We start from the raw sequence: 11,657 nt of genomic DNA, 5'->3' as shown, positions 1-11,657 counted from the left end.
AAAAAAGACAAAAGGGTTTACGTCTTACATTATTAGAAGAAAATATTAAAGTCATGAAATCTACATCAAATTATGCATAGCTCTGGAAGAAATGGGATAGCAGAAAGAAGAATGATGAGAACGCTGGAAGACTGATTCATATTTTTTGTTTCCTGAAAACACATGCTTTTGTTAGCTTATGGGAATTTAAAGGAAAACACATGTTTTGAGTATGGCTGCTTCTACACCTTACATCTTTAAGTTTTTTTTTAAGAGTTTTCGGCTTGAAATAGCCCACTTACGTTAGGCAATACTTGATTTTTCTGCTAGTCAGAATCATGGACTATGAAAAAGATATATCAATTTTAAGAAAGTATTCAGTTTACACACTAAAATCAATGTCGAACAAATGATTACCTCTAGGCACACGTTTTTTTTAGATCCTGGTATGAATAAAGAGATGTTTCAGGATAGATATATCTTTCACTTTGTTAATTTTTCAACACTCGTCTCACCAAACAAAGAGGAAGATAACTATTTTCTTTTGTTCTCTTACACCAAACATCGTTTAGAACATTTTTTTTCCTATTGTCTTGATTTTGCTTTCATTGTCAAAGGGTTAAGCGTTTTCCTTGCTCTGTAAAAGATTTTGGTTTTCCTTGCTGCCATCTTGAAGTCTTTCCCTGTCATACACAGTTATTTCTGTTCCTGATCCCAATTGTGACCGCTAACAGTAAAAAGTAAGACAATTATCAGTTATTGAAACCACGTGGTTTTAAAAATCTTCATTGATTCGTTCTTCGGCATGAAAAAAATTAATAGAATAGGAAGAGACTTAAAGATTCTCCTTTATACGCACTGACTGCTCATTTAGCATGTTGAAACAAATATGTTCATAAAACAGGATTAATAATAGGACAGACTACAGAAAATTTTAATAAATGGACACGTGAATTGTATTAGCAACGCATCTAATGAAACTACATAACAGTTATGTACTTGAGAGCCACGTTTGATTCTGTAATGACAAAGACCATCCAATTATTGTCAGGAGCATCAGAAAATTGATTGAGAATGGGAATGAAAGCAACAAATAGCATTATGCCAGGAACGTCATCTAAAAGTCTAAATTATTGATTTTCCTCACTAAACAAGAACAAGCCATAAGTCCAAACAATTGAAACAAGGTAAAAGTGTTTCAGTGAAAATTGACCTTTTGCAAGTATTTTCATTGACGATTAAGTAGATCCAAAACAGAATTCCTATCTGGCATGCTGGGAGAGGCTCCCTTAACTTGAACACAAAGACAAGCTGCAGCAGCTGTTGCAGAACATTATGGTTAGTCATATTTTACCAAAGAGAAAATTCTGAAGAAGAATTGCATTCCTCCATACATACCAGCAAATCTGAGGCATTCCTTTCTGGACTTGCCCTCAACTAAGGCCACAGCAAAAGCGGCAGTAAAAGTATCACCAGCACCAGTTGTATCAACGACTGTTTTAGCTAATATGGCCGGCTGCTGAATTGGTTTTTCTCCTTCTACAAAAAGGGCAGATCCTTTATGCCCAAGTTTCACAAGAACTTGTTTAACTCCCTGAAATGTCAGACAATTAACCGTCAAATTGAAATGTTCATGACAATAAAATTTATCTATCATTCTATCAACCTTCAGGAATCAACCAAGACATTTGAAGATAAACTGACAGCTGCAACTCTACTGCAGCCATTGAGTAACAGTACAGAAAAAATAGAAGAAAAAGCAGAACTAATAGTTTATTGGTCATTAACCATCTTGCTTCCCTTGTAGTATCCTTTCCCTGATGGATGATACATTTGCATTAATTGATTCAACGAAAAGAAAATCAAATATAGAATTATATTACCCTCCCCTATCTTTTCCTCAGGCAAGTTGTAAATGTCAAGAGGATTAAACATTTAACAGTCAAAACGAGCAGTTTGGCTCACGTTGACTTAAATTATAAACAAATTAGCCTCATTCGATTCACATAACATGTAATCCAAGAGACACTAACCCCTGCAGTATATTGCGGATTGATGAACTAGAGGGTTGATTAACCTAATTATAAAACAATTATCTTTAAAATAAAAGAAATAAATAAAAAATCCTATTTTAAATATTTGACAAAACATAATACGTAAAAATTCAGACTTCATAATGAAAAATTAAAGATTTAATATAATAAATAATTCATAACAAACGAAAGAATTAAAAATATCACACCAACTCACTCCTCAAGCCAGATAAACTTCAAGTTTTCCAGATTTCAATTCCATGTTTTCACATAAATCATAATACATAGTGATTTTAACACTATTTTTACAATTAAGTGATTTTTTTTCATCTTTTAAGGTGGGTTGGTAGGTCAATTCGGTCCACCACGCACATTGTTGATTGAGTCGTATGTGGGTCAGGTGCAATTGTTTGAATGCCACCTATGCAGCCAAAAGATATAAATGATACTGAACCAAATGATATTAGCATCAGAAAATCTCAAACTCACATCAGATCTTCAAATATTACATTCGAAAAATTGTGCTTTCATCCTCAAGGTGTTAACAAATAGTCAGCAACCACAATTGCAACTTCATATGTCAGCAATTTTCCTCAATACAACGAATCACAATAAAACCACAATTGCATATATACCCACATTTGTCAAAATTCTAAGCAAGATACTCACAAGGTTCTAAAATACAGTCAGCAATGGCAATTGCAACCACATTTATTAGCAATGTTCCTCAGCAATAAGAATCAAAATAAAGCCGTAATTGCAACTATACTCAGAGATTTAAAACCTTAAAAATCCTCAGGCAACAAAAATGCATTCAATTAGCAAAATGCGCAAATCATATTAATGTGATATCCAAATTCCATACATGAACTCACCAATTCATGGCATTTCAAAGCAGCCTGTGCAATCTGTTCAAAACTTTCAGTCGGCATTCCAGTAATGCGAGCAAGTTCAGTTTCATTAGGACTCAAAATATCAACAAAATTCAATAATTGCGGTGGAAGTGGTCCATCCATTCCTCCCGCATCCAACACAACAGGCACGCCAGCATTCCTCGCAGCCTGCATGCATTACAAGATCATAATAACACAATGCAATACCCAAAAGTTTTACTTTTGTTCTTTGATCAAAATCATTGCTCCTAGATGTTAACATGTAAGACATAAAACTCTATTCTAGTTAGAAAACATTGTAGCTTTGTTCAAAATCTATTGCTAAAAGGCCTGGGCTGGCCCGGCCCAACCTGCGCCACTTGAACGTTGACATAATCGGGTATCTCCCTCTGCAACAAAACAATGCCGGCTTGGGCCACGAGGTCCAAATGCTGACGTGCCAGGGAACTGGGCCAACCACTCGAGTTAGCACCCCCAATGATGATGATGGAGTTCTGGCCATTGGATTGGAGCATCACAACGGCGTGACCAGTGGGCACGGACGGAACCACCGTCAGACTGTCAAGGCGAACACCGCCGCTACGAAGCGCGCCGGTGACGAGGCTACCATAAGCGTCATCACCAACTTGTCCGATGAAGTAGGTCGGACGGGAGAGCTTGGCGGAGCACGTAGCCTGATTGGCGCCTTTGCCGCCGGCAAGCGTCTCGCCAGACTTTGCAGCGAGTGTCTCGCCTTCTAACGGGAGGCGGTCGATCTCTACGTAAATGTCGGCATTGGCAGAGCCGACGACAACGACCGGCAGCGAATGAGAGGGATCTGAAGAGAAACATAAGAGTCTGAAATTGTGATTGGGAGTGCGAAAGGAGAGGGATTGAATCGGGGTAAGGGTAGTGTGGAAAGTGGATGGGGTGTGGGAGTAGGAGTGGTGCGTGGAAAACGATGTCGTTAAGGTGTTCATTTCGTTCTTTGGGTTGACTGTGGTTTGATCGTTCTACGTGCTGAGAGGGTCCAGCGGATGGGAAAAAGGCCAATTTTTCCGACTGCCTTTTTGCTATTACTTAAAAAGAATTATCATTGCTCTAATGAGTTTTGTTAATATTTTACTCTTTGGACAACGACAGGGATTAAATTTTTAAATTGTTCTTTACATTTTAAGATGATAAATTTTAATAAATATGATTTTACACTCTTGTTAATATATATAAATTGCAAAATTAACAAATTATAAAATTACGAAATTATGAAACTACAAAATTATGAAACTATAAAATATAAAATTAGATAATTACATAACTATAAAATTATGAATTACATTTTAATAATCTTACAATTTGTAATTATATAATTATATATTTATATAATTTTAAAATTTTATATTTTAATATTTTATAATTTATTTAATTTTGTAATTTTGTAATTTTATAATTTTATTTTCATAATTTCATAAATTTCTAATTTAATAGTGTTGGAAGACAATTGGTATGGATTTTGCGTAGCAGAATAAGAAATACGGTTTTGCAATTGTTAATAGCGAAAAGTGTGTTCGGTAAATAATAAATAAAATGATTTCTTTAATTTTTTTAAAAATTTTATCGAACAATTGGTATATGCAGAAAGTTTAAAGAGTATAGAGAATAGAAAGATCAAACAGATGATTTTTATACTGGTTCGAATCAACAGATTCTAGGTCCAGTTGTTAATCACCATAAAGAGTGATTAATTGTTTCACTAAAATTAGTTTAACAATTACAATAAGATGAATAGAAATTAAGAGCAGCAAAACCCTTGCTTCGACAAACGAACCGGAAGAAAAAACGCTGTGTCAACTTGAAGAGAACTGCTCTGACCTTTGACACAGAAATCGCGAGCTTCTCCTATTCATAAGACTTGACAAGAGTAGACACTATCACTTGAGAACTACCTCAGACAAACTGTTTTCTCAAATGACATAGATAAACTCTCTATAGGGTTTGACAAAAGTATATATAGCTTATTGGTCTGAAACTAAAAAAACACATTACAATTGCCAGTGATAATCGTTATTGTAAGTAATAATCGATTATTCAAGTCCTTTACAGGGTTTTCAAAAAAGGTGATAATCAATTATCTTGAGGAATAATTGATTATGTATGCAACTTGGACAGTTCTAATTCAGGCCAGAATAATTGATTATCTCGAGCAATAATCGATTATTTATGTGAGCAATGGTTTTTTAAATCAGCTCGTGATAATCGAATATTACACCAAATAATCGATTATCTGCACAGACTTTAATAGAAACCATAATAGAAAATAGAAGAAAGGTAATTTGCATAAAAATTTAGTATATTGATTCTCAATGATTACAGTATATATATATATATATATATATATATATATATATATATATATATATATATATATATATATATATATATATATATATATATATATATTTTGTCCAAAAGGAATAGGTATGACCTAAAACCTTGGAGGATAAAAGCATATTTTGTATTATCTATTGACAACTCATTGTTGTTCTAGAATGTCCACTAAAACAGAAAAGATTCCTCTGCTATGCTACCATTATGTTATGTTGATTATGTGGTATTCAAACCAGAATTATAAGTTTTTTCTATTAGCCCCCCATAAGCTGGAGGTGCAAAAATGTTTTGTAATTGCAGTTTGGATAAGTTGAACTTGAAGGAATGTAGAGGTAAGGCTTTTGTGAAAATGTCCACGAGCTGGTTAGCAGAAGGAACAGGGAGTAGTTTCATCAAGCCTTCTTGGGATTTCTCATGCACAATGTGACAGTCTATATCCAGATGTTTTGTTCTTTCATGGAATATGGGATTGGCAGCAATGTGAAGGGCACTGTTATTGTCACAGTAAAGTAGAGAAATCTGAGAGGGGGAAATATGTAGATCTCTGAGCAAATAAATGATTTATTGTAACTCGCAAGTAGCGAAAGCGAGGGCTCTATATTCAGCCTCAGAGGATGATCGCGACACAGTGATTTGTTTCTTGTTTTTCCATGAGACAAGAGAGCTTCCAATAAAAAAAAACAATAACCTGTGATGGAACTTCTTGAATCCACACATGTGGCATAATCAGCATTGCTAAAACCAGAGAAATGAGTAGGACGTATTCTAGGAAAGAATAGACCTGTACTCGGGCAACCTTTATGGTAACGAAGAACATGCATGACTGCAACATGATAAGCTTTGGTGGGCTTGGACATGAATTGGCTCAGTTGTTGTGTTGTAAAAACAATATCAGGACGAGTATTAGTCAAATAAACCAATCTGCCAACAAGGTGCCTATATGGTAAGAGATCATCAAGATAGCCAGAAGCATCATTGTGAAACCTAAGAATATTGTCCATTGGAGTGGAGGAGGGTTTGCAGCCAAGCATTCCTGAATCCATAAACAAGTCTAAGCAAAATATACATAAATCGAATACAAAATCAAAAGAATTTACAATAAATTACAATGCAATAAAGAAGGAAATATTGTTTCGAAAAAATAGTAATTGCTAATATTCAGAAAAAAAAAATTCTATTCAAAAATACACCAAAGACTACTTCGAGTTATGGTTATAATATTCGGTACAAGGAATATAACCTTGTACCTCCCTATTTTCATACAAGGTTACGGTAAGATACGGTTATTTTTTACAACCTTTTAGCTAACTTTGTTTAAAATCCCCAATAAATATAATTCCCATTTTACATATTCTTATTTCTTGAAAGAAAAAAAAAATACAGGAATCATGCATGAAACACGACTTTTACTTTTCTAAAATAAATTGAAAGTTTTTGGCAAAATTATTTTCCAATAAAAATAAAAATACAATATAAAAAATAATTTGGATAACTTTAAAAGAGTCCTATTTGGGAACACGACTTATAACATTGTATTAAAGAATTTTAAAAAAGAATTATGGCATCGTCAAAAATATTAAATACATTTTGATTAAATAAAAACCCATTTCTTTCTTACTAGTTTTTTCTTGAAGTAAATAAGATGATTTATAGGATTCGTTTCAAGGAGATTTTAGCAATTAATGACAAGGCCAAACTAGCCCAGTAAATAAACGAATTTGAAGACATTTTGGGATTAAATTACTGATAAATAAAATTGAAAATTTAGGATGCATTCGAACGCTATTGGGAGAGTGGAATAAAAACAAAGCAGAAATATATCAAAGCCAGCACTTTATTTATTTACATGTTTTAAAAAGCAATCTCCAAAACCAAAAAAACGAAAAATGAAATAAAACAGAATAGACTATTGATAAATTTCTTTGGTGCAGGGATGATAAAACCCTCAAGTGCCCACAGCAAAGACCACATATCCTATGCTAAAATATTGGATGTGATATCAAATTCGACACTTAGAAGCATATTTTGAGCGAATCACATGCAACACTGGCCATTTAAAGGACATTCCTGTATATTTAGCTTTGAAAAGATTACATGTTAACAGAAAATGAAAATTGGAGATCTAAACAAGGTCAGGGCTACCAACTGGAATACAAGTTTACAACTACAAGTGATGGTCAGTGTCTGATGGTGAGCTCAGCTCTAAGGTGGAGGACACCGTTGATGAAGTAAAGACTATCCTCAGCCATAAACGATGTCCATGGAATAGCAAACAAGTTTCTATACCCAACGGCCTTTCCCCCTGTGAACACATAGTTGCCTTTGTACTTGCTAACAAATTCCTCTGTTGGCCTAGATCTTGCAGCAAACTCATAGTCAACAGCAAAGCTCACTGACCCCTTCTCCTGCATCCCCAAAAACAGCCCAAAGCAATGGAAAGAGCTTTGTTGATCCATGTTACAATGTGCTGATAGGAAAAAACCTTGACCACCCAAATGGAATGCCTGAGAATATACCCGCCCAGATGGGAATAGATTGGCACACTCCTCCCTCTTTAGATCCAAGTACACCACACACTGCTGCCGGGGAAGTTCGAATTCAACCACCTTCACCGGCCTATACTTGTATGCCCTCTCCACAAATCGACGGTTTGAAGAAGCAGAGTCTTCTGCTGCCAGTGCCCGCTGGCGGTGTGGAGCCTCAGCCTTGAAAAATAGGCCCTCCAGTACAAGCTTAGAAGCAACATCATGGTCGAAGTCAGTACAGGTTAAGACCTTCTTAAGCTTTCGACAGGTCATGTAAGGGAAGCGAATTAAACGAGCTAGACGGGAACCCAGGACTTCTCGCCTTTCTTCCAGTTTAGGGTACTGCTGTCGTGACCACTTCAACACAAAATCATATACAGCATCCTCCGAGGCAACCTGGAGATCATCGCTAGACAGTATTGCCTCTACTCCAGCAAGGGGCAATGCCAAAACTTCTTCCTGGAACCTGGACGTATACAAAACTCAGAAATATGACACTAAGGCCAAAACGATGAAAAATGGCAACAAAAGAAACAGGTGTTTTTCTAAAGAATGGACTGTTATGGAAACAGAGAAATAGAGAAATCCTCTCTAAAATATTTATAATCTGTTAATATAATGTTCAGAATGCCATTGTAAAACATGCAGAATACTGGGAGCTATGATAGAGACTCGCATAACAGGTCATTCAAAAGCAGGATCAAACACAATAGAAGTTGATTAACTAAAAGTAGTAGCCACCCACCAGAAGTATTATATACAAGGGTACCAATTATTAGATGCAATGAACACACATAGGAGTCTCTTCTATGAATATGAATTTTGTTTCCAACTCTTCGCAACCTCCAACAATATGAGCAATTTTTAAAAATTCAAACAAAATACAAAAGGTAGCAACAACTGACAAAATTTAATACCAGCACAGACAAAGAGAGCAGGATGATGAGGGCCATTCAATAAAAGAAAAAGAAAATAGATCAAGGAAAAGAAACTCCATCCAATATATGTATTAATTTGTAATGCTTGAGTGTGAGATGATATAACAGAAACTAAAATTTAAAAGGAAAACACTTACTTGGTTATATCCTTGTACCGACCAGCCAGGTACTGCTTTGCAGCATCAGTCAATGGTTGGACTGCATCAGCCATTAAGACACTAGAAGGAAGCTCCAAATAAAGCAATGCAGAGTCAGGTGTCATAGGCATATTCCGCAACAACCGGCTGCAGCATCTCATGCATGAAGCAACTTCAAATTTATCAGCAGCCATCAACACATCCAATAAAGCAGGTGCTGCAGTAGTAGTCAAGGTGTTACTGTACATAAAATTCAGTAGCTCCATGAGAGCAGCTTCTTCTGCAACATAAAAGTATGGTAGTTGTAAGCAAACATTTGAGGGAAAAGAAAAACAATTATACAAAGAATCTAAAAAACGTATTCATATGTTTTTACCAGAGGTATTAATTCTGAGGGTGACATGTCTCTGCTCAGACTCCCTCATCCCATTTGAGAAAAGCTGAATAAAGTAAATAAACTGCTAAGCAAACATAACTTTGGAAAAAATGTTCAAAATGCACCCTATAAAGACAACGATATCCATCTACCTTATAGAAGAAAGGACTTTTTGCAGCCAGAATAGGAGAACTTATATGCAATGTTTTAACTCTTACAACTGCTCCTGCAGAGCAGTCCATGCTCCAGTCTGAATCAATACTGTTAGTAGCTTCATCACCTACATTAACCACAGAAAACTCAAACATCCCCATAGAGCAGAACTGATAACTAAATACTTAAGACAAGGAACCAATAGATATCCATATGCGTTTCCGTTTTACATACGTAGGGAGAATGTCATACTTTCTGAAAAATTTCTCTTTATTAAGTAAATCGCACTCATGTTTCAATCATATGCATTTCATTGGAAAAATGTAGAGTTCTCAAAAACCTATATATAACTGGGGCATGTTGGATTCCCTTCTCATTTTTGGATTTAAAAGCTGTTCTCTAAAACAGTTTTAGACCCCTCAACAATTAATTTATCATCCAGAATCATTTAAGTTTTAAAAACTAGTTCCAAACCAAGTACTTGAAAAACCAAAAACAACTAGGAGATAATTTTTTTTCTGTTTTCATCTTGTTCAAGCTCTCCCCAAGCGTAATATTTTTAAGGCATTCATTCAAATACCAGAATTGGGTTCCTCAACCATTGCAACAGCATCCTCATCTTGGTTTTCACACTCATCCAAATCAGGCTGATTCCCGTTCAAAATTTGCTCGTCTGGCACCGAAGCAATATCCGCTCCTGCATCCAAAAGAGGATAAACATATATATTAAGCATACAATTTGAAAACACAGACTTCTACGTAAACAATATCCATCTAACAAACTCATTTTAGGCAAAACAAACTTTCAAATTCAAACAAAAAAACACACCCAATTGTATTTCCAATTTTAACCATTTAATTGTTTTTTTTTTCTAATTTTGTAAAAAACACTAGTACGTGCAAAATCAGAAACATTTCTACTTCTACCGGTGAACCATTATTGAAACCCTAGTAATTATTTTTTCCAAACAAACAACAGAAACAAATAGAGGGAGTGACAGAGAGAGAGAGAGAGAGAGAGAGAGAGAGAACCGTTATCCTTTTTTATATCCTCGCGGCGGCGCTTGCGGTGGCGCGCCCAGTCGGCAATGGTGGTGCAGCCGTCAGAATCGGGTCGAGCGTCGACGGGGTCAGGCATGATCTCGATCCGGAGAACCCTGTCGGAGAAGTTACTGTCGTTGAAGGCGAAGGCGAAATCGGCGTCGGAAGTTGAACCGCCGCGGGACCACTCGGACTCCATGGCCACAACTGGGTCAAACAGATCCGAATTTGAATCCTTCATGCGTCTAACGCAGAATCGAACCTAAGATAAGGTTGAAAGACGAGAAACCGAGAAAACGGTTTTCCTTTTGAAGGGTTTATTACCAAAAAGTAAAGTGATATAGTATGTGACAGACAAAAAACGCAGAATAATAACAGATCAAAGCCATGATCCCAATATTTATATATCTGAACTTCATCGCCATAATAAACTAGTCTCTCTGTTGTTGTTGTTTTTTTTTTTTTTTCATTCTCTACATTTTTATTTACTTATTTATTTTAATTCTTTTTAGTTATTGGGTTTTGTACAAGGTAAGTAATTTATATTTATGGAGAAAGTAACTTTATTTATGTTAGAAACATTAAATTGGCTTAATTATCTTTATATAAATTATCGATTGATTATTTATTATAAATTTTCTTAATTATTGTTTTATCTCAAATCTCTAGCTGTATATTAACAAAACATTTACCTTTTATAAACGACAGAGAAAAACATCAACATTTATTTTGTCCCCCAATTAAAAAAAAAATTTAATCTTCCAAACTTATGATATTTTATCAATGATTTCTTTTTTATAACATATATATATATATATATATATATATATATATATATATATAACTTTGTTAATAAATATAAATTTATTTTACATATTAACTTAATTAAGTTATAAATATTAATAATTTATAATATAATATTTAAAATATATAAAAATACGGATATATTTGTATTAATTGTACTAGTATTAATTAAGAAAAATCATTAATTTAGAAAGAAATATTAAAATAAATTATTGACTTAAATATTTTTTTGTATTATATATATTTTTGTTTCAATGTTATTCGTAAATTTATCAACTTAACTATTTAAAATCAACGTAATTTTGTATTGTCTATCTAAATTAATTTAATACAGTTAGCTCCATTGATTGTAGACTCTTCTTTTAAGTATTTGTTTCATACAAAGGACTTCAAACTTGCCATTTATGTACCTTC

The 11,657-nt window shown here is 34.5% G+C and overlaps 2 protein-coding genes across 4 annotated transcripts; both read right to left on the bottom strand.

The window, feature by feature from the left end:
* Positions 1–323: 323 nt before the first annotated feature.
* LOC106773170 (ribokinase) lies at positions 324–3,952 on the bottom strand. 3 transcript variants are annotated; one of them, XM_014659884.2, is made up of 5 exons: positions 3,256–3,952; positions 2,888–3,073; positions 1,378–1,573; positions 1,193–1,299; positions 324–706 (listed from the first exon to the last, which is right to left on the bottom strand). In XM_014659884.2, exons 1-4 carry the CDS (start codon positions 3,862–3,864, stop codon positions 1,208–1,210), a joined length of 1,083 nt encoding a protein of 360 aa, XP_014515370.1. In that variant the 5' UTR covers positions 3,865–3,952; the 3' UTR covers positions 324–706; positions 1,193–1,207. The 3 variants fall into 3 exon arrangements, with proteins under 3 accessions (XP_014515370.1, XP_014515371.1, XP_014515369.1); XM_014659885.2 differs by lacking the exon at positions 324–706 and adding an exon at positions 811–997; XM_014659883.2 differs by lacking the exon at positions 324–706 and having other exon boundaries at positions 1,093–1,299.
* A 3,204-nt stretch (positions 3,953–7,156) lies between these two features.
* On the bottom strand, positions 7,157–10,824 carry LOC106773160 (BTB/POZ domain-containing protein POB1). The gene is made up of 6 exons (XM_014659861.2): positions 10,431–10,824; positions 9,979–10,095; positions 9,398–9,525; positions 9,246–9,309; positions 8,870–9,149; positions 7,157–8,260 (listed from the first exon to the last, which is right to left on the bottom strand). Exons 1-6 carry the CDS (start codon positions 10,678–10,680, stop codon positions 7,447–7,449), a joined length of 1,653 nt encoding a protein of 550 aa, XP_014515347.1. The 5' UTR covers positions 10,681–10,824; the 3' UTR covers positions 7,157–7,446.
* Between the last annotated feature and the right edge of the window lie 833 nt (positions 10,825–11,657).

This window comes from Vigna radiata, chromosome 9 (assembly GCF_000741045.1).
Source record: "Vigna radiata var. radiata cultivar VC1973A chromosome 9, Vradiata_ver6, whole genome shotgun sequence".
Lineage (NCBI taxonomy): Eukaryota > Viridiplantae > Streptophyta > Magnoliopsida > Fabales > Fabaceae > Vigna > Vigna radiata.
The sequence above is the reverse complement of the archived record's forward strand: the minus strand, read 5'-3'. Positions and strand labels throughout refer to the sequence as shown.

Coding starts and splice junctions, on each gene's coding strand:
- LOC106773170 (XM_014659884.2), bottom strand. CDS start 3,864: ATGAACACCTTAACGACATCGTTTTCCACGCACCACTCCTACTCCCAC. Junction 1,574..2,887: donor CTTTGAAATGCCATGAATTG/GTGAGTTCATGT, acceptor CTGACATTTCAG/GGAGTTAAACAAGTTCTTGT. Junction 1,300..1,377: donor GGAATGCCTCAGATTTGCTG/GTATGTATGGAG, acceptor GTTCTGCAACAG/CTGCTGCAGCTTGTCTTTGT.
- LOC106773160 (XM_014659861.2), bottom strand. CDS start 10,680: ATGAAGGATTCAAATTCGGATCTGTTTGACCCAGTTGTGGCCATGGAG. Junction 10,096..10,430: donor GGATATAAAAAAGGATAACG/GTTCTCTCTCTC, acceptor TTTTGGATGCAG/GAGCGGATATTGCTTCGGTG. Junction 9,526..9,978: donor GGTTGAGGAACCCAATTCTG/GTATTTGAATGA, acceptor TGGTTAATGTAG/GTGATGAAGCTACTAACAGT.